Genomic DNA, 21,768 nt, shown 5'->3' on the forward strand with positions numbered 1-21,768 from the left:
TTATGTTTGTTCTTTGTTCGCCAATTGATTTATTAAATTTAATAACCAAGAATAAACATAGATGTGTAAAAAATTATAAATCATAAAAAATAAAACTTTCATTTGAATAATTTTTTTTCTAAATTTAAAACAAAATCAAATTTTAAAGGACAGAACTGGTAATAAAAACATGAACATGCATGACCAAAACCTCATTAACCGAAAAGAAACAGAATTGGTCCATTTGGGGAATCTTTTTTTTTTTTTTTTTTTTTGAACAAAGGGAGAATCTATTTAAATGTGGTATTTGAATTTGAATTTTTCGAGTAAATTGCTTACTGCTTTAAATTGGTCAAGTATTTTTTAAATACATCTTTATTATAACACTAAAGGTAGGTAATTTGCATTAATCACACAATAAGTCAACTATAATACAAGAATTTTGTTGAACTGCGTATTTTAAGGGGTGGGGGACTTGAGTTAAGAATTTTGTACTGAATATTTTCATTTTTGGTATAAGAGAAAGAAGCATGAACATAAACATAATAATTGTATTGCTGATCATTTTTTTAATAACATGATTTGTACTGGATGCTGCCATTTTTTGTTACGATTTGATTATTAGGTGTGGATTTATTGATAAACCTTATTTTTATTGTAAATTGTATATTATAATTGCTGGTAATTATGCAATAGAATTATATAAACATTTCATATTTAAAGTTTAAGTTGAATGTAGAAAAAAATTATATGGGTTCAAATAAAATTTCCGTTACAAATGTCAAATGGTATCTTTGATCACCATTTTAGAAGACAAACAACGAAAGAGAAGAATTCGAAAACTCTTATAGTATATAAATTGATTTGAATTGTATTACAAATTATACAGAAATACCAATTTTTGTACCCTCCTATTTCCTTTAAATTTCTATCTACACATGGCATTTCAACAAGAACATTCTCACTTTTCACATTAACCACTTATCCCGCTATCATCTAATACCAAAATTTGCAATCTTGCTTGCAAGCATTGAATTCCTATCACCTTCTAAAGCCCCTTTGAGCTAACAAGCTTCTCTGGCATAACATTCTTTTACCTCATTTTCTTCTCAAAACCCCATATATCCTGCCAGATTCAAGAATTTCCTTGGGAGACCATCAAACCATCTCCAAAATTTTGATATTACCGGTCGAATTTGCAGCAATTAAAGTGGACGTTTGGCCTCGCCAACAAACGGAAGAGATAAACTGTGCAGCGTCATCTGTGTCGTGGCCGGAAAGTGGGTCTGTGTTCTGAAACTTGTACGACAACGCTGGCATTGGAAAAGCCTTGTGGTAGATGAAAACCTGATGAATCAAAGCACATAATCAGTGTTAATTAAATATGAACAAAAACAGATTGCATTGTCTGTTCAAAATTCCTAGGACAGTTTTCGTATTAGACATTTGATTACTAAACAGATAGGTAAGATCCTTCTTAGGCTTGCATAGGTAACTTCTGCAATTTACCTTATCTTTTCAGCCAGCACATCAAATTCTTTTTAAATGAGTTACTACTCACTAGAACAGTGACATCGAAGAAAACTACGTAGCTAGCTGATTTGCTATTCTCAAAGCATGTTTCTTCCTAGTTTTTACAACTATAAGAGGTTATTTTTCTTAAATTTTTAGAACAAAGCTTTGGAAACCTCTAACTATACATTTTTCGTCTCCATACCCACAATGAAAGTTCATCCTCTCATATTAGCCCTCCTTTGAACCCAAAAGACAGATTTCCAGTGAAAATAAGAAAATTGAAATTTGGGTTCATTGGTCGTAGTATGATTGAAGCAAGATGTGAACAACCTGCGCATAGGGTAAAGTAAAGATGTTTGTCTAAATTACCTCATTAGTCTCTGAGCCTGTAGCAATATAACCATCAGAAACTGACAACCCCACAAAGTTCTGCAACAAGGAAAACACAAATAAGCTATAAATCATAGACCACTAGGCCCATATTAAACTTGCATCTAATAGACGAAACTAATGCATCACAGCTAAAAGTAATATTGTGTAGATGCAAATGGCTAACTTCAAAAAACTGTATAAAAGAATTTACTTGTTTACAAACGATGCTCTTTAGCAGTTTTCCTTCATAAATATCCATAACAATGAAGATTGGAATTGAATGACAAGCTTTTGCAGTTAAAGAACTCGTGGTGGAAAACTTTGGTCATCCGAAAGGGTCAAAAAGTTTTAAATTAGTATATTGGTCAATGGAGAACAATATATCATTGTTCACCACACGGGTTATGTTATAGAATCAGACTATTTTGGAGGGTTTGAAATATTTACACGAAAACATTTGATGCAAATGTTATCATGTATTTAAGCTTCTGAAATATTTTGCATCTAGTAGAACACAAAATTAGCACATACCATTCTCACATCAATCTCATAACGTATGCCTAGAATTGCTATGATATAATAAATGAGTGGCAGTACCTTCACATTTGTGTGGCCGGTGAATGATAGAATTGGAGTGTCAATGACCCGAGATGAGGACATTGACAAATCCCAAAGCTTCACAGTATTGTCGGTGGATGCAGAAACGATATTTGTACCATCTACAAACTTGACATAACTCACGGTTTTATGGTGTCCGGTCAATGTGCACAGAGGAACCATTGAGTTACGAAGATCATAGTAGTAAATTTTATGATCCGCTGAACCAAAGGCAAGGTAACGACTAGAGTCCAATGGAAACTGTACACAGCAGACATTCGCCTTTGTTTTAATTGTACCAATACTTACACCCTGCAGAAGCAACCCACAAAGAGAATCAGCTTATCAGACATCCTGAATTAGACATACACATCATCCATATAGATCAATGCAGTACGTGTAGTTTCAAAGCTGACATCCACCAAATGCAAAAGTAGAATTGCCTGATTGATACTCCATAGCTTTACAGAACCATCATCGCTCCCGCTGGCCAACATTGTTGGGTCTGCTGATGAAAAGTCAATGGACCATACACGCCTTTCATGTTCTCTCATCCCCGTAAGAACTTGACTTCTTGTAACATCCCATACCTGAACATGTTAAGCAATTTAGTTAAAACAAGCTAATAGAAGGTCGTAACTTGAATCACAAGTAAGGTTTGACTTACCTGCACCACACCTTCAAAGTTACTTGAAGCAATCTGGCTTTTAATATAACTATTCCAACATATACTGCTTAGCTTTGATCTGCTAGCCATTTCAACCACGGGATAGTGGATATCGCGATCCTCGTTTATTATTGTGTCACATTCAAATACTTTAATTTTCTTATTAACACCGGCTGTAGCAAAAAATTCTCCATCACGATCAAAACTAAGTGAGCATACTAGATTTGAAGCATTTAAAAGATCCCCTTGCTTCAAATCTGCCTTGACTTTTAATTTAGAGAAAGACAGATACTTGCACAACCCCTCAAGAAATGGATCTATCCAACCACTTCGTCTACCTTCACTCTGTTGTTCTTTTGATTGCAAATTATTGACAGAACTTCTTTCAGTTACAACAGAACTACTTATTGGTGAATGTTTAGCCGGTTTGTTTGACTGCTTTACAGGCCTCCATCTCGTTAAAAAATATGCTGCCTCTAGCTTTTTAAAGTTCTTCATCAATCTAGAACTTCTCAAGAGAACACCTTCTTTATTTTCAGCATCCGTCTTCTGACCTTCCAAATTATCATCGCTTTCCTCTACATTGTGAATCCGGATGCCTGGTCTGGATCTTTTTCTGGACCCACTAGCAGAATCATCATCATCAAAAATATTCATAGACGGGAAACTTGATGTTGAATCATCTTCCTTCACCGGTTGTGGGATTGAACTGCTCTTTTTCTTAGAAGTTATTTGGTGCTTCATAACTTCATCAATATCAGAACACAGAAACGAAAGAGTATTTTGCAACTTATCTGCAAATTCCTGTTTCCTTTGTTGTATAAGCAACAGGAATTCCAGTAATAATTCCTGCTCCTCTATTTTCTCTCTAAGCTCTATTGCTGCTTCGCGTTCTTCTAAATCATCTCGTGGTTCATACAGAAGCTCACTTTGTTGCAACTCACTGAAACAAATGACAAAGTAGATTTAGAAATTGTGACCTCGCTGGAGGTATAGTGCATAACACCAAAGAAACAGGAAAGAGTTATTTTACAAGTCAATAGAAGAGGAAAAGATGCAGAATAAAGCGAAAGATAAAAGGGGATTTATGAACCACAAGTCCAAATTATAGAAAGTGGCATAAATGGAGTATTTCATAACGTAGTGAATTACAGAAACATGTAACGGAGTTTAAATATACAGCAATTACTGCTTGAAACTCGTGGGACAGAATTCCTATTACACCATACCAGATAAACCTGCACATGTAAGGCAGTTGCTAACTAAATATCCTCCGTTCCGAGAAAATTTGTAACATCAACTCAATCAACCAACTTCTAAGTGAAAATGAAAAATGTACATCCAGTTATATAGACACACTAATCTAGTGGCTTCTTCTCATAATGCGTCTAATCCTTTATTCAAATATATCAATTTCACTCGTTGGAAAATCTACGGAAACCTTCCTACTGACTGACCTAACCTAAGTTTGACATGCACGGACTTCTTTGGGAATGGAATTCCACTTTCAAGATATATTGGCACTTATGCACAGTATTATTTTAGGGTGAATATATAACTTTCGAAAAGAAAAATCAAAGTCTGAGATAGAAGGCCATTTTGTAAGAAGTATTCACCCCATTTTTAGCCGGCTATTTGGCTCAGGGTGCAGTAGACATAAACAAAATGAAGCCACTTTCGGCCATTTCAGCAGCAATTGAGGAGGAAGAACTCGATGTCTCAGACTAGACATTGTCCTGCTTTTTTCTTCTCTTGAGCTGAATGGACAGAATAACTGGTCACAAGCACAACGACGTTAGTCCACAAAAACAAAAACAAAACAACTCCGAACAAAATCATCTTTTACCATTATATAAAACGATAATTGAATGCATCTGAAAATCTTATCTAACTTATAAACAATTGAAAGCTTTTATTTACGAACCTCAAAAAGAAGAACCCCTAATCGGTAAATGTCTGAAGCACATGAACTTGATCCACCAGAAACCTCTTCGGGACTAGTATACCAACTGGTCTCCATAAGCAATATCTGTTTCATTGGAAATGGTTGTCTCTTATCTTCTAGTTCAACATTTCGGTCTCTGATTCTATTTTCACTCTCTTGTACCAATGATTCACGTGCTGCATAGATTGAACTTGACTGCATGCAACTCGTTTCCGACAAGGCATTTGGAGTTGTCATAGACTGAAAATTTTCTCTTCCTAAGTTCCTTCGTTGCTGATGCAAATTACGATGCAAGAGAGAGGGAAAATCCTTAATTTCTTCAGTTGGGCTGTTTAACCCATCCTCGGGAGAATCAGTGCCAGAATCCGAACAAGAGGCAGACTCGATAAAGGAGACGTGGTTGAAAGATGACATAACGAAACATGAAGGTCGCACATTATGAGCAACAATCCCTTGGGAATGTGCTGCATTAACAATTTCCACTATTTGCCTAAATATATGCAAGCATTCAAATACATCAAAAGATCGATCCGGTTTATCCAACCACTGCCTCAAGCTAACATCACCCCATTCAATAGCTCCAACAAAACGGTCAACCGCCACCTCATCCTCACAAACCCCTGATAACCCACCCTGGTTTGTAAGGTCATCATTGTGTGCCACCACAACTCTATCTCTATCCTTTCTTAAGTCCGAATCCTGAGATGCCTCACCCGACAAGCCAAACCTTCCAGCACGATGAAGCCTTGGATTCCGGTTTGAAACTCTGGAAGTATTCAATCCTCTAGAACTATCAGAATTCTGCCAAGCAGACTCAGATGAGCCTTCCATTGTTATCCTCCTATAGCAGCATGAAAGCCAGAACACACACATCCAACAAACGGAGGAGTTCTCCGACTTGTATTGCACTCCCTCACTTCCACCATTACCATCTTGAATCAGAAGCTCATTTCCGCAGCGTAAACAGATACAGCGAAAATCGAGTCTCTCATCAGGCACAGCAAGTTCTTAACTTCACAAACAAATGACAGATTCCCAGCTGCCCACAATTACGAAACTAATTAATTACCTTAACTATGCAAATTTGAACACAGAAAACAGGAAAAAGCTGTCCTCCACCAACACAATAACAATGATCTGACAAAAAGTAAGAACAGTTTTACAAAACCTAATTCAGAATCATATACAGAGTCACATACATGCAATTTCTCAGAACAAACAATCTCAACCACCATCACCAACAAAAACCCACAAAGAAAAAACTCTTACCCAACACTCAAAACACAGAGACAATTCAATATATTGCATGAGAGAGAAAGAGAGAGGAGAGAGAGAGAGTGAGTTACCGGTATCACAATGAAACGGAGTTCCGTGTTCCGTGTTCTGTGTTCTGCTAGGTTATTAACCTGAAGAGAAACAGAACTTTTAGCAGCAGCACTGCTCAAACGAAACCTCCACAGCCTTATAAATTCCCCAATATTTCTCAACAAGAAAACATACAAAATCTCCCCAGAAAAAACACAGACCGTTTGAAAATTAGAAACCCAGAAAAATAAATAAAAAAAGATTATATATTTATATAATTTTTGTCAAGTTCCCTATTACATTACTTTTTTGTGCGTGCAGCTAAGAGAGGCCACTCTTTCAACTTTCAGCATTACCATCTTCTTTATCTTCCCGCTTTATTCCAAACTACCAACGTGGCTCAACAAAGACCTCTTCCTTTCACAGATCAGAGGCAAAACAGTAATATATTAAACCTTTGTGGGCCATGATGGAATTATAAAACAATTTATAAACTTGGAAACAGAAGAAATATATTATATTACCTTTTTAGTGCATTTTTGTTAAATCCGGATTCTCTTTGTGAGGATTCCGAGGATCTGTGAATCTTATTCGCTTATTGTACATCATGTAGTTAAAAATTATTTTAAATATTTTTATTTAAAATTGAATATAAATAGTACCTACAAAAATTGACCGCACTATATACGATGAACAGATCCCAGAATTCTCCTCAAAAGGATCCGGAGAGGATCTTGTTGGATTTTTGTTCAACACGCTTGGTGATACTTTTCACCACCCTAGTCTCTAGGTATCCAACGGTTATAAAATACAGTAATGAATATTACCTAGTTTTGTTTAAATTATTTCTTGAATGGGTATCCAAAATACAGTAATGAGTGTTACCCAGCTTTGTTTAAATTATTTCTTGAAAAGGTATCCAACGGTTACAAATATAGTAATTGAGTATCACAAAAAAAAAAAATTGATGGTCAATAATGTAATTTCATAAGTCTAAATTTTACTGTTTTTTATTGAAACCTCACCTACATGTGATGTTAAAAAATACCTCTAATATTAAAATTAAATTAAATTAAAAAAAAAAAAAACCTCCCAATTGCTCTCTCTCTTTTCCTCTCTCCTTCTCATTTTCTAAAAACATATGTTCATCCGCATAAAATGTGTTGGCAAATACTAGATACATATTAATATAATCCTGATTGTCTAACTCTCTAATCAAAACTTAATAGAAACAAATATTATGGGTTGTTTTTTACATGAACCGGTGTAGTCGGGGGCGATGAGAAGTGGGGAATAACGAGTAGGGAAGTTGGAGGATTCAGTGGAACCATGGCGCCACGGGAAGCGATTCGGTGGTTCCCGGTTGTTTGGTATAGTGCGAACGAACGTGGGAAGATGCAGAAATAGTCTGCTGATTGCTTGTATATTCTAATGAGGTAAGAGTACGGAATATCCAGTAGAATTATATTTTGCACGTCTAAATATTATAAAAAATGAGAGAATTCGTTCATTTTGAATTCTTTAATTAGGAGTTAATTAAATCTCTCCAAATAGAATTTGAAGTTAGAACATACAGCATAAAAATATTTGGAATTTATTGCTGACCTCGATAAATTTCACTTGTGTATGTGAGATCTACTTGTATTCAAGAGGTGATCATAAAAAAATAGCACTAAGTAGAGTCCAAACGATAGCACCCTATGAGTACATGTTTCTCATATTTCACGTGGCAAAATAATGAGCTTATTTGGGAGTACTTTTAAAGTGGTTGAAAACGTATTATTGAATGAAGTACTTCAAGTACTTTTGAATCTTTGATACCAAAGAGTATTTTCTCTAAAAGCGCTTTCAGTCATTTTAGAAGCCTTTTAAATGAATCCAATGTTTCAAATTCACTCAAATGATCTCATTATCTTTTGAATAAACGTTATTATCTACACTCAGAGGATGAGTAGAGTGGGCTAAGCCTCACAATGGACTAGCAATAATGTGGTTCAAATTCGTCTTTGTTCATAATCGAACCTAAGACCTCTCACTTACAAGTAAGGAAGAATAACACTAAACCGTATTTCTAAGTAGGCACAAAGCGATCCTCAATTGCCGAAAGAAGCCTTGTTTGGTCGTTCAGAGATGTAGGGGTTACCGGTCCTTAGTTCATCTCTCGGTAGAACGGCAAAGATCATGTTATCATTTCTTGTAAAAAAAAAAAAAAAAAACTCAAATGATCAGAATTCGTAATATTGGTCACTATAATTTTTAATTACTTTCATTAGTGGAGTTAATTTTGATTAGTTTACCAAGAAACGGCTAATCGTTGACCCAAAATCGAAAAACGAACGTTTTCTTTCCCAAAGGAGAAAGTAGTAAACCATCTAGGTTGAAAAGCAAAGCAATAAACTATGGGTTTATAAACTAATAAACAAATGAAAGAACTAATAAACAAATGAAAGAAAGGAACAAGATTAAGTAGTTTATAAATAAGCAAATGATTACTTAGATCTCACTATAAAACTCAACACAATTGATCTAATCTAATTGGAAAAGCCACATTTTATTTAGGGAAATGGTTGGCCTGTCAATCAATCTTATGGACTGTTTTATGAGGATGTCATCTGCATACCTAACCCTAATCTTCCCCTTAAACCCTAATAATTTAAAGATTAAAGTAGAAAAATCAATCTTATGGAGTATGTTTTGTAGACTAGGATTCTTTCTCATTCTCCTTCTATCTCCTTCTATCTTCTCCTTTCATATTCTTTATTTTGTCTTTCTCTTTCTATAAAACATTATAATATAATGTTGATGTGGCTTAATCATAACTATTTAAATAGAATGAGAGAGAATGGAAGGAAAAAAAAAAAAAAAAAAAAAGATAAGATAATCCTACTCCATGTTTTATGAGGATGCCATCTGCGTACCTAACCCTAATCTTCCCCATAAACCTAATATTTAAATATTAAAGTAGAAATTATAACACAATCCCTAACCTCAAATCAAAAGGGACATATCTCCCAAAAGCTACACACCATCCCACCACCCAAAATCCCAGAAAACCCTAACCCTTCCATTCTCACTTATCCATGCACGAATTGTAAATATAATAATAAATCAACACACCTAATTCTTAGATATTTCTATTCCTAAAGACCATAACCACCACAAAACTCAATATGTTCACAACTAATACAACTAAATATAAGATTGGGACGTACACACGTGCATGAGTTGATTTTGACTGTTGATGCGTTTAGCGTTCACAATGCATTTTTGACCCCCTTGGAGGGAATGTTGAGTATCGTTAGCATTCTTCAACGAATATCCAATACATATTTCAAATCTGTATACTTGATTAATACTTTCGTTTGTCCTTCACTCTAGATATTTATGCTTGCATTTGTAGAACTTGAATTTGAAGTTATGGAACTTGAATTTGAAGTTATGGGATTTATTTTTGGTAATGAAGATATAAATTGTGTGGTGGTATCAAAGTAGCAAGTTTTTTATCATCACTGAAGTTTTCTGTGCTGTGTTACTTGTCATTAATTGAAGCCTCTCTTCATATATGTAACATCCCGTCCCAAATTTCATTTTAACGTACGTGTGAATTTACGATTATACCCCTAATTCGTTTTATCCCGTTAATGTGTGTTGTGTGGTGTGGTGGGACCACACACACTCATACACTCTCTTTTCTCCCGGGATTCTCTCCCTCATTCCCTCACTCTGTCTTTTTCTCTCTCTCTCTCTCTCTTTCTCCCCCGAGCCCATTTCTTCTTCTTCTTCTACACACAGACAACACACACATATACTCAAACCTTCACCAATCCAGGAACCAATTACACCATTGAACTCGTGAGGTTGTGAGGAGCACAACCATACCAATTCCAGGTAAGAATTCGAACGTTTTCACGTCGTTTCAACAATGGCCGAATTATTGCACTGTTCATGCAAACCTAAACTAGTGTGTTTTTGGAATTTCTAAGCTTGTAGATGTGTTTGTGAGGTCCCAAGGAGCTTGGGAGTGGTTCGTTGGGTGAATTTGGACGTTGGGAAGGCTAGGTTCAAAGTTGGCCGAACTTTGATCGTTGTTGCAGGTATGATCGTGTGGTTTTTAGGCCTTAAAACTAGTCTAACGTGGTTCTACTAGTCCTAAGCTTCATTTTGGTATAAAGAACGTGAAAAATGGTTGAAAAACGAAGGAGAAAATAAGGTTTGAAATTTTCCCAGTTTTCCGGCGACGGCGCCGGCGACGGCGGCGGCGCCGGCGACGGCGACTGGCCGGAGAAGAAAGGGGAATATTCCGTTAAGTTTAACGGAATATTCCTAACGGCAGTGACGGCGTCAGTTAGGGAATATTCCGTCAGGATAACGGAATATTCCTGACGGCGTCAGTTGACGCCGTCAGTGTGCAGTGCACGTGACTGCGCGTGGGGGCGCGTAGGTCCGTGCGTGGTCAGGCGCGTGGGGGCGCGTGCGTGGTCCAAAAATTATTTTAAAAATATGGGTGTGATCCTGAGGTTGTGTAGATCACGTTGGTATATTCAATTGTCCAATTTGAGCAATGTATGAGAAGTTATTACGAGAAGTTGCTTAGGTGCTTTTAAATTAATGTTTTCGTAACTTTGTCGCGTATAGGTGATTCGTTTTCCGAGGACGAGCGTACGCACTCGAGGCAGGGGGGCTACGACCCTTCTAATTATCAGTGAGTGGGCTTTTGTTTTCCGTATATACCTATATACAGTTATATTCCCAGAAATTAAATAGAAAATGTTATTTGTTTTATGCCATGCATTATATGAATGTTGTTTACGCATCATTGCATGTATTATTGGTGAGATACATACATATATACATGTGTATTTGGTGCGGTGGATGCACAGGTAAGTGCTAGGTAAGCGGTATTCAGGTGGTTATGCATTCCTGTTTATTATGCAATAGTAGTTTGAAATGCTTAGAGAGCTCATAATCTGCACCCCCGGTGTTAGTGCTCCCGCCCAGGGCCAGGGCACAGTCCTTCACGTGATGTTCACCAGCACCACACGCTCGCCTTGGATCCAAGTTAGGTGCAAGCCTTGTCGGACAGACTACATTAGGTGGTTCCGACTCGTAGGTGACCCGCGATTATTCGCACAGTCTTCACGTGATCGTAGCACTAGAGCGTATATATTACACCCAGTCCTGTCGGACAGACTACATTAGGTGGTTCCGACTCGTGTGCAGATTCAGATGTTGAGTTGAGATTGGAGCTCTATATGCAGCGGTACATGTCACGTTAGGTGACTCCCGGCTGCCAGTTTATATGTGATTGATGTGAATTACGCTTGAGCATTTACATTTGATTATGAGATTCTGTTGTGGTATATTCTCAAGCATGAATGGCATATGTGGAGCATGATTGACATACCTATACATACGTATATATGTTCATTTTCTGGGAAGTATACAGGTTTTACGGCGAGGGGTTAGAATGTATTTTGCTAAAGAGTTTTCAAAGAGCTTTGTTTTTGCCCACTCACGCTTTTGTTTTTCGCCCCTCCAGGTTCTAGTGGTCTAGCAAGTTCGGTGGGTTATCCCAGAGGGCGTCCCGGCATTTCTGACAGACACTCACCATTGTAGGGTCACCTTCGGGTGTAAATATGTCGTACCTTTTCCTTTTGGACTGTTGTAGACTTGCTCTGAACTGTGTCTCACATACACTAGTACTTTGTATGCTATTAGGTTTTTATTTATTCGTACTTTTATATTACTATTTTAATAGCTTCCGCACGCGCACATGGTTACGTCACCTTCGTGTGACGGCCAGCATGCCCTGATCTCGGTTGGGGTGTGTCAGCTTGGTATCAGAGCCTAGGTTTGGCAGTCCTGTGTCTTTGTGAGTATTCTAATAGTTGGTGTCTTCTGTCAGAATCATGCCGCCTCGTCGGGAACCACGTCGCTCAGATGAGCCTAGTTTCCCTGATCTTACTCAGTTGGGGGAAGTGATTGCTACAGCCCTTCAAACAGTGATGCGCCCTCCCCAGAGGACTCCTCTGGAGACTATGTATAACCTGAAGTTGGATAAGTTTAAAGGTAACGAGGGTCATGAAGGCGCCGAACGTTGGTTGGAACACATAGAGAAGACTTTCCGTGTGTTACATAACCAGGGGAACCTTCCTATGGAAAGGTGGGTTGAGACAACCTCTTGGTTTCTGGAGATGGAGTCTGCAGCTTGGTGGGAGCAAGAACTTCGTATGTTGACTCCAGCTCAGAGGACCGACTGGAATGTTTTCAAGGACGTGTTTCAAAGGAGATTTGTACCCCCTGAGTATATCGACCGTAAGAAACAGGAATTTACTGAGTTGAAACAGCGAAAGATGACGGCTAACGAGTATTATCGTAAGTTCACTGATTTGTCTCGTTACTATCCTGATGTCGCTGGTAATCCGGCGGAGATGCTTCGTCGTTTTCGCTTGGGCACTAAGAAGAGATGGCGTTCTATGGTAACTACTACTCACTGTGAGTCCTACCAGGAGTTCTATGAGATATTGTTGAGGGTAGAGGACTCTGAGAATATGTCAAGTGATAGTGACGAAGAGAAAAACGGCAATCAGAAGAAAGACGACAAAGGAAAAGGTCAAACATCGTTGGGGCCTCGTCAAACTCAGAACTTTAAAAGGGGTGGTGCAAGTTCAAGTTCGTCTAGTGGTGGTTTCAGTACCTCTGGACAAGGACGTGGAGGTAGGTTTTATGGAGGTGCTCGAGGCCAGAGACAAAGTGATGGTGGCCGAAACCGACTTCCATTTTGCCGTAGATGTAATAACCGACATTTCGGCGAATGTAGGCGTGGCAACGGTGCTTGTTTCACGTGTGGGCAGATGGGACATATAGCTGTGAATTGTCCCCAGGGTCAGCAGCAGAAGCCGCAGCAGACCTTTATGCCGCCACCTGCACCGATTCGGCAAATCCAGGGTCCGAGTAATTATGGTCAAGCAGGTAGAGGTGGTGCCTATCATTATCAGGGTGATGCTGTTCCCTATGCCCCGGGACCGTATCAGTACCCCCAGGACCCGTATTCACAAGGTGGTTATCCCCCGTATCCCAGCAACTACATGCCGTATCCTCCAGCTCCAACGAGTGGTTCTCAGTGGTACCAAGGAGGACAGTATCAGCAGAATGAGAATGCTACTAGTAGTGCAGGGTCTTCGAGACAGATGGGTCAGCCCAGTCAGGGGCGTGGAGCTCAAGGTCGTGGTGTTCATGCGAGCAGAGGTCGTGGAGGACGACAGCAGGGCCAGGGGCGTATTCACAATATTTCCCTGCAGGATGCTCAGAACAACCCGGACTTGATAATGGGTACGTTAAATATTCTTGGTTATTTTGCTAGAATCTTAATTGATTGTGGAGCTACACATTCCGTTATTTCTCATACATTTGCTCAATTGACGCAACCTCGCCCCACACCTCTAGGGTACGATTTAGAATTCGCTATGCCTAGAGGAGAGAGATGTGTCGTAGATTGTATGTACCCAGGATGTCCAGTGATAGTAGAGGGTGTTGTTATGCCCGCTGATCTAATCCCGTTAGATATTGTCGATTTTGATGTGATTTTGGGCACAGATTGGTTGCACTTCTATCGTGCTAACATTGATTGTTACGGGAAAGTAGTTACGTTTCACCGTCCTGGATTACCTGAGGTTACTTTTGTGGGTGAGCAGAGTGGGGTAAGACACGGCGTTATATCGGCTTTGCGAGCGAGGAAGATGTTGTCTAAAGGTTGTCAGGGGTATCTAGCTCATGTGGTGCTAGAGGAGGCCGTTCCTAGCAGAATTGAGGATGTGAGAGTGGTTAGACACTTCCCTGATGTTTTTCCTGAGGATTTACCTGGTTTACCCCCAGATCGAGATGTGGAGTTCAATGTTGAGTTGCTTCCAGGTACCAATCCTATTTCTTTAACTCCTTATCGTATGGCTCCTGCTGAGTTAAGGGAATTGAAAGTTCAGTTACAGGAATTAGTGGATAAGGGATTCATCCAGCCTAGTACTTCACCTTGGGGCGCTCCAGTGTTGTTTGTGAGGAAGAAAGATGGAACTTTGAGGCTGTGTATCGACTACAGGCAATTGAATCGGGTGACGATTAAAAACCGTTATCCATTGCCTCGTATCGACGATTTGTTTGATCAGCTGAGAGGTGCTTGTGTATTTTCTAAGATAGACTTGAGGTCTGGGTACTATCAGCTGAAGATTAGTAGGGATGATGTTCCTAAGACGGCGTTCAGGACTCGTTACGGTCATTACGAGTTTCTGGTTATGCCATTTGGGTTGACGAATGCACCAGCAGCTTTTATGGATTTAATGAACCGGGTATTTCAGCCTTACCTGGATAGATTTGTTATTGTCTTCATTGATGATATTCTGGTGTATTCTACGTCCAAAGCAGAGCATGTTAGACATCTTACTTTGGTGTTGAAGAGGTTGAGGGAACACCAATTGTATGCTAAGTTTAGCAAGTGTCAATTCTGGTTAGATCAAGTCGCATTTTTGGGGCACATCATTTCTGCTCAAGGTATTCTTGTTGATCCTCAAAAGGTTGCAGCTGTGGAGAGTTGGGAGCAACCACGAACCGTCACTGAGGTGAGAAGTTTTATTGGTTTGGCGGGATACTATCGGAGATTCGTTAAGGATTTTTCGGTAATTGCCTTGCCACTGACGAGGTTAACAAGGAAAGATGTTAAGTTTGAGTGGAATGGTAAGTGTGAGCAGAGTTTCCAGCAGTTGAAGCATTGTCTTACTAATGCACCTGTTTTGGCACTCCCGGACGATAGTGGTGATTTCGAGGTTTATAGCGATGCTTCCTTGAATGGTCTGGGATGTGTATTGATGCAGCATGGTAGGGTGATCGCTTATGCTTCGCGACAGTTGAAACCCCATGAGATGAATTACCCTACACATGACTTGGAATTGGCTGCTATCATCTTTGCGTTGAAGTTGTGGAGACACTATCTTTACGGAGAGAAGTGTAGGATCTTCACAGATCACAAGAGTCTTCAGTATCTCTTCACCCAGAAGGAACTTAATCTTCGCCAACGGAGGTGGTTGGAGTTGCTCAGCGATTACGATTGCACGATTGACTATCACCCAGGTCGTGCGAACGTAGTAGCCGATGCACTTAGCAGAAAGTCACATGGTCGTATCAATGCATTGTACACTAGTCGTATTCCTCTTTTGGTGGACTTGCGTGCTACGGGAGTAAGGTTAGAAGCAGAAGATCGAGAAGTGGCATTACTTGCTAATTTTCAAGTTAGGCCAATCTTAGTTGATCGGGTGCTTGAAGCTCAAGTAGCTGATGAACAGACTCAAGAACTAATTCGAGCTCGAGATCAAGGAAGGAGGCGAGATCTCAGAGTTCGTGATTCTGATGGCATGTTGATGTTAGAGGGTAGAATGTTCGTGCCTAGTAATGAGGAATTGAAGAAGGAAATTCTCGATGAAGCACATATCTCGGCTTATGCCATGCACCCAGGGGCAACTAAAATGTATCATACTATTCGACCATTTTACTATTGGCCGGGTATAAAAAGGGAGATAGCTGAGTATGTGAGCAGTTGCGCTGTTTGTCAGCAGGTTAAAGCAGAAAGAAAGAAGCCGTTTGGATTGTTGCAGCCGCTTCCCGTTCCAGAGTGGAAGTGGGAAAATATCACTATGGATTTTGTGTACAAGTTGCCGCGTACACATAATGGCTTTGATGGCATTTGGGTGATCGTTGATCGGCTCACTAAGTCGGCACATTTCATTCCAGTGAGAGAGAAGTATTCTTTGAGCCGGTTAGCAGAATTGTTTATCTCAAGGGTTGTAAAGTACCATGGTGTCCCTGTAAGTATCGTCTCGGATCGTGATCCACGATTCACATCGAAGTTTTGGGTAGCTTTTCAGGAAGCTTTGGGTACGAGACTACTTTACAGTACGGCGTATCATCCACAGACGGATGGACAATCCGAGAGAACTATTCAGACCTTGGAAGATATGCTGCGAGCATCGGTGCTACAGTTCAGTGATGCTTGGCACCAGCGATTGGATTTGATGGAATTTGCTTACAACAACAGTTTCCATTCGAGCATTGGCATGGCGCCATTTGAAGCTTTGTATGGTAGATCTTGTCGCACTCCGTTGTGTTGGTCAGAGGTTGGCGAAAGAGTTTTAGTGGGTCCGGAGATTGTCGAGGAGACTACTCAAAATGTTCAGGTAATTAGGTCTAACCTGAAAGCAGCTCAAGACAGGCAGAAAAGTTTAGCAGATAGACATGCTACGGACAGAACGTATAAGGTCGGAGATTGGGTATTTCTGAAGCTTTCACCGTGGAGAGGTGTTGTGCGGTTTGGAAAGAAAGGGAAGTTGAGTCCCAGGTACATTGGACCGTACACGGTCACAGAACGAGTTGGTGAGGTAGCTTACAGGTTGGAGTTGCCTCCGGAATTGGCTAAGGTGCATAACGTTTTTCACGTGTCTATGCTCCGACATTACGTTGCTGATCCATTACATGTGATACCTCCTCAACCATTAGAGATAAATCCAGATTTAACGTACGACGAGGAACCGTTAACGATCTTGGATTGGAAAGAGAAGGTTCTGAGGAACAAGACGGTGAATGTGGTGAAAGTCTTGTGGAGGAATCACTCGATTGAAGAAGCTACTTGGGAGACAGAAAGTAGAATGAGGGATTTGTATCCTAGATTATTCTTTGACCGTTAGGGGTGTAATTAGTTATTTTGAATTTCGGGACGAAATTCTATTAAGGTGGGTAGGTTGTAACATCCCGTCCCAAATTTCATTTTAACGTACGTGTGAATTTACGATTATACCCCTAATTCGTTTTATCCCGTTAATGTGTGTTGTGTGGTGTGGTGGGACCACACACACTCATACACTCTCTTTTCTCCCGGGATTCTCTCCCTCATTCCCTCACTCTGTCTTTTTCTCTCTCTCTCTCTCTCTTTCTCCCCCGAGCCCATTTCTTCTTCTTCTTCTACACACAGACAACACACACATATACTCAAACCTTCACCAATCCAGGAACCAATTACACCATTGAACTCGTGAGGTTGTGAGGAGCACAACCATACCAATTCCAGGTAAGAATTCGAACGTTTTCACGTCGTTTCAACAATGGCCGAATTATTGCACTGTTCATGCAAACCTAAACTAGTGTGTTTTTGGAATTTCTAAGCTTGTAGATGTGTTTGTGAGGTCCCAAGGAGCTTGGGAGTGGTTCGTTGGGTGAATTTGGACGTTGGGAAGGCTAGGTTCAAAGTTGGCCGAACTTTGATCGTTGTTGCAGGTATGATCGTGTGGTTTTTAGGCCTTAAAACTAGTCTAACGTGGTTCTACTAGTCCTAAGCTTCATTTTGGTATAAAGAACGTGAAAAATGGTTGAAAAACGAAGGAGAAAATAAGGTTTGAAATTTTCCCAGTTTTCCGGCGACGGCGCCGGCGACGGCGCCGGCGACGGCGGCGGCGACGGCGGCGGCGCCGGCGACGGCGACTGGCCGGAGAAGAAAGGGGAATATTCCGTTAAGTTTAACGGAATATTCCTAACGGCAGTGACGGCGTCAGTTAGGGAATATTCCGTCAGGATAACGGAATATTCCTGACGGCGTCAGTTGACGCCGTCAGTGTGCAGTGCACGTGACTGCGCGTGGGGGCGCGTAGGTCCGTGCGTGGTCAGGCGCGTGGGGGCGCGTGCGTGGTCCAAAAATTATTTTAAAAATATGGGTGTGATCCTGAGGTTGTGTAGATCACGTTGGTATATTCAATTGTCCAATTTGAGCAATGTATGAGAAGTTATTACGAGAAGTTGCTTAGGTGCTTTTAAATTAATGTTTTCGTAACTTTGTCGCGTATAGGTGATTCGTTTTCCGAGGACGAGCGTACGCACTCGAGGCAGGGGGGCTACGACCCTTCTAATTATCAGTGAGTGGGCTTTTGTTTTCCGTATATACCTATATACAGTTATATTCCCAGAAATTAAATAGAAAATGTTATTTGTTTTATGCCATGCATTATATGAATGTTGTTTACGCATCATTGCATGTATTATTGGTGAGATACATACATATATACATGTGTATTTGGTGCGGTGGATGCACAGGTAAGTGCTAGGTAAGCGGTATTCAGGTGGTTATGCATTCCTGTTTATTATGCAATAGTAGTTTGAAATGCTTAGAGAGCTCATAATCTGCACCCCCGGTGTTAGTGCTCCCGCCCAGGGCCAGGGCACAGTCCTTCACGTGATGTTCACCAGCACCACACGCTCGCCTTGGATCCAAGTTAGGTGCAAGCCTTGTCGGACAGACTACATTAGGTGGTTCCGACTCGTAGGTGACCCGCGATTATTCGCACAGTCTTCACGTGATCGTAGCACTAGAGCGTATATATTACACCCAGTCCTGTCGGACAGACTACATTAGGTGGTTCCGACTCGTGTGCAGATTCAGATGTTGAGTTGAGATTGGAGCTCTATATGCAGCGGTACATGTCACGTTAGGTGACTCCCGGCTGCCAGTTTATATGTGATTGATGTGAATTACGCTTGAGCATTTACATTTGATTATGAGATTCTGTTGTGGTATATTCTCAAGCATGAATGGCATATGTGGAGCATGATTGACATACCTATACATACGTATATATGTTCATTTTCTGGGAAGTATACAGGTTTTACGGCGAGGGGTTAGAATGTATTTTGCTAAAGAGTTTTCAAAGAGCTTTGTTTTTGCCCACTCACGCTTTTGTTTTTCGCCCCTCCAGGTTCTAGTGGTCTAGCAAGTTCGGTGGGTTATCCCAGAGGGCGTCCCGGCATTTCTGACAGACACTCACCATTGTAGGGTCACCTTCGGGTGTAAATATGTCGTACCTTTTCCTTTTGGACTGTTGTAGACTTGCTCTGAACTGTGTCTCACATACACTAGTACTTTGTATGCTATTAGGTTTTTATTTATTCGTACTTTTATATTACTATTTTAATAGCTTCCGCACGCGCACATGGTTACGTCACCTTCGTGTGACGGCCAGCATGCCCTGATCTCGGTTGGGGTGTGTCAATATATGTGAGATATTATCTTAAAGTATATGCTTTTTGGAGAAAGTTATGTTGTGACAAATTGTAAAAGCACTTGAATGAGAAATACTTGTTTCTTGTAAGTTGGCTGAGACTGAGAGTTGTGGCCCTTTTTGCATCAGTAGTAGTTGCATATTGTCATCTTCCCATATTCATGCATATATCAAACATTGCAGATTCCTTGGCTTTAGTAGGAAATTCATGATATATTGTCATTACCATATTTTCATACTTTTAGTCTCAAACCTTTATGATAATTAGCTTAGACTATGGCTTGAGCTACTCTTTCTTTAATGACGATGTGACATCATTTTATCGTATAAACGTTATAATCAAAATTGTTCATTATCTTTATTAGCATATCATCTTTAGAAGATTCATTCAATTTAGAGACCATGTAGTCATCCATGTGTCCAACAAATCGACGATTAAGTTAACAAGTAACATTCTCAAGATGAACCGTCACTTATGATATATTGAAATTTGATTATAATGTTTGTACGATGAAAAGATGTCACCCCGTCATTAAAAGAGAAATGACCAAACGGTGTCCATATTTAATCGCTCTCATGGAATGAAAATGTTAATTATAAATATGTAAGTGAGAGATCTTAGACTCTACTATTTGGAATGACAAATTTAAACCAAATTATTATAGATGATCATTCTGTACTTTCATACTCTTACTCCTTAATATAAAGATACATATAATTATTGTATTAAAAAATTGTAAAGCATGTGTGTTTCCATATTTTATTTAACCACTCTTACACTATGCAAACCGCAACGGAAATATCACGATTATAAAAGCATGCATGTGTGTGATTTATCTTTAGGAAAAATTATACCTTAATAAAACCATTTCGTTTTCAATTTTTACATTTTACAAAATTAAAAACCAAAATCTTATTTTAATAATTACTTTTGGTTATAAAAAAAATAAAAACTGAAAAATACTCTCTTGAATTTTCAAAATTTGTACTTGAGTTTTCAAGTTTTGGTTTTTAATTTTTTTTAAAGCTAAAAATAATTATCAAACGAGATTTCATAAATAATTTACAAAAATATAAAAACTGAAAAAAATATTTTGTCCCACCACAGAACCTCTCTTGAAAGGTACCCAACATTTAACATGTTTGGTACATGTCCATGTCCTCAAATTCTAAATACCTACTAGAACGGATAATGTAAATAATTTGATTAGATTTAGTGCTCGGTAGTCAGCAATCCATCCATTTAACTGTATGTTGTTTAAGCATCAAATTTGAACTTCCAACCTAACAAAACTAAATCACTCGAACCTTCTCATTGTATGTTTTCGACTTTCTTTTTATCTTGCAATGCTATTGATGATTAAAACTCTTTAATTTCTAGATCACCCTTTAATTTCATTAGCAAAAAAAATGGGGAAAGAAAACACAGAGAAGTTTTTCCTTGAAATACGAGGAAATAAGGTCGGTTCTGTGTAGGCACTGAAGCATACAATTCAACATAGCCCTTGCGGTCGGTCAAATGCATCTCGAACAAGTCTTCTCTAGCATTGAAGCCTAACCCTTTAAGAATTAACTTTGCAAAAAAAAAAAAATAATAATAACTTAATTAGAAATCATTTAACTGTTTGACCAATGTTTTCAATATTTAAGTGATAAATGGATCGTCTATTTATTGGGATAACTGCTAGGTGAGTAAACAATTTTGGTTTCAATTAAGTTTTGGAGAGATGATGTTCAAGGAGGTGACCAAGAAAATGAACAGTTCGAATCATCCTACATCATTGCAAGTTGAGAAGATAGAATGAGAAGTTTGATTGCATACTACGATAAAAAAAAATGCTTAATCCGTAAACTTATAAGGGTAATGTTAGGGAGACCAAAGTTTTATACCAAATTTTAGAAACCAAATGATGTAGTTGTTGATGATTGGATTATTACTTAAGTATTGATTAATATGCTTATTTCTTATTGATGACACATTATTTGGTTTAAAAATTTGGTCTACTTAACATTACCCAACTTATAATAATGTTTTGGATATAAGCATAAAATTAGCACCAAAAGGAATTTGTTAATGATCCTATCCCATATAATAATATTCTCTAATCATATCGTGTGACATGTTATGTGATCGATTGTTGATTAAAGATCAACCGTGACAACATTGTTTCATTTAATCAATCAAATTTGATGCAAAAATATTAGTATGTAGATCAAAAAAAGGATTTAAGGTTGGGACTTTGGTCTTAGAGTTAGGTCTTTTTATTTCTCCTATTTATTTATTTTGAATGAAAGGTCTTTTGGTA

At 39.0% G+C, this 21,768-nt stretch overlaps 1 protein-coding gene across 2 annotated transcripts; it reads right to left on the minus strand.

The window, feature by feature from the left end:
• Positions 1 to 813: 813 nt before the first annotated feature.
• Positions 814 to 6,754, minus strand: LOC137724332 (protein SPA1-RELATED 3). Of its 2 annotated transcripts, none has more exons than XR_015960530.1 (8): positions 6,422 to 6,731; positions 5,055 to 6,114; positions 4,747 to 4,904; positions 3,131 to 4,073; positions 2,861 to 3,053; positions 2,464 to 2,775; positions 1,864 to 1,923; positions 814 to 1,326 (listed from the first exon to the last, which is right to left on the minus strand). XR_015960530.1 is itself a non-coding variant. In XM_068463073.2 (8 exons), the coding sequence occupies exons 2-8, from the start codon at positions 5,946 to 5,948 to the stop codon at positions 1,138 to 1,140; spliced, it is 2,703 nt and encodes a 900-aa protein (XP_068319174.2). In that variant the 5' UTR covers positions 5,949 to 6,114; positions 6,422 to 6,754; the 3' UTR covers positions 814 to 1,137. The 2 variants fall into 2 exon arrangements, 1 of the variants encoding a protein (XP_068319174.2); XM_068463073.2 differs by having other exon boundaries at positions 2,907 to 3,053; positions 6,422 to 6,754.
• Positions 6,755 to 21,768: the final 15,014 nt, after the last annotated feature.

This window comes from Pyrus communis, chromosome 3 (assembly GCF_041283825.1).
Source record: "Pyrus communis isolate YQ-2024b chromosome 3, ASM4128382v1, whole genome shotgun sequence".
In the NCBI taxonomy this organism is placed as follows: Eukaryota; Viridiplantae; Streptophyta; class Magnoliopsida; order Rosales; family Rosaceae; genus Pyrus; species Pyrus communis.

What these genes read in the sequence shown, in the direction of transcription:
- LOC137724332 (XM_068463073.2), bottom strand. Translation starts at nt 5,948, where the DNA reads ATGTGTGTGTTCTGGCTTTCATGCTGCTATAGGAGGATAACAATGGAA. An exon ending in AATAGCCGGCTAAAAATGGG is followed by an intron (nt 4,074 to 4,746) that starts GTGAATACTTCT and finishes CATTTGTTTCAG; the next exon opens with TGAGTTGCAACAAAGTGAGC. An exon ending in CAGGCTCAGAGACTAATGAG is followed by an intron (nt 1,327 to 1,863) that starts GTAATTTAGACA and finishes TTGATTCATCAG; the next exon opens with GTTTTCATCTACCACAAGGC.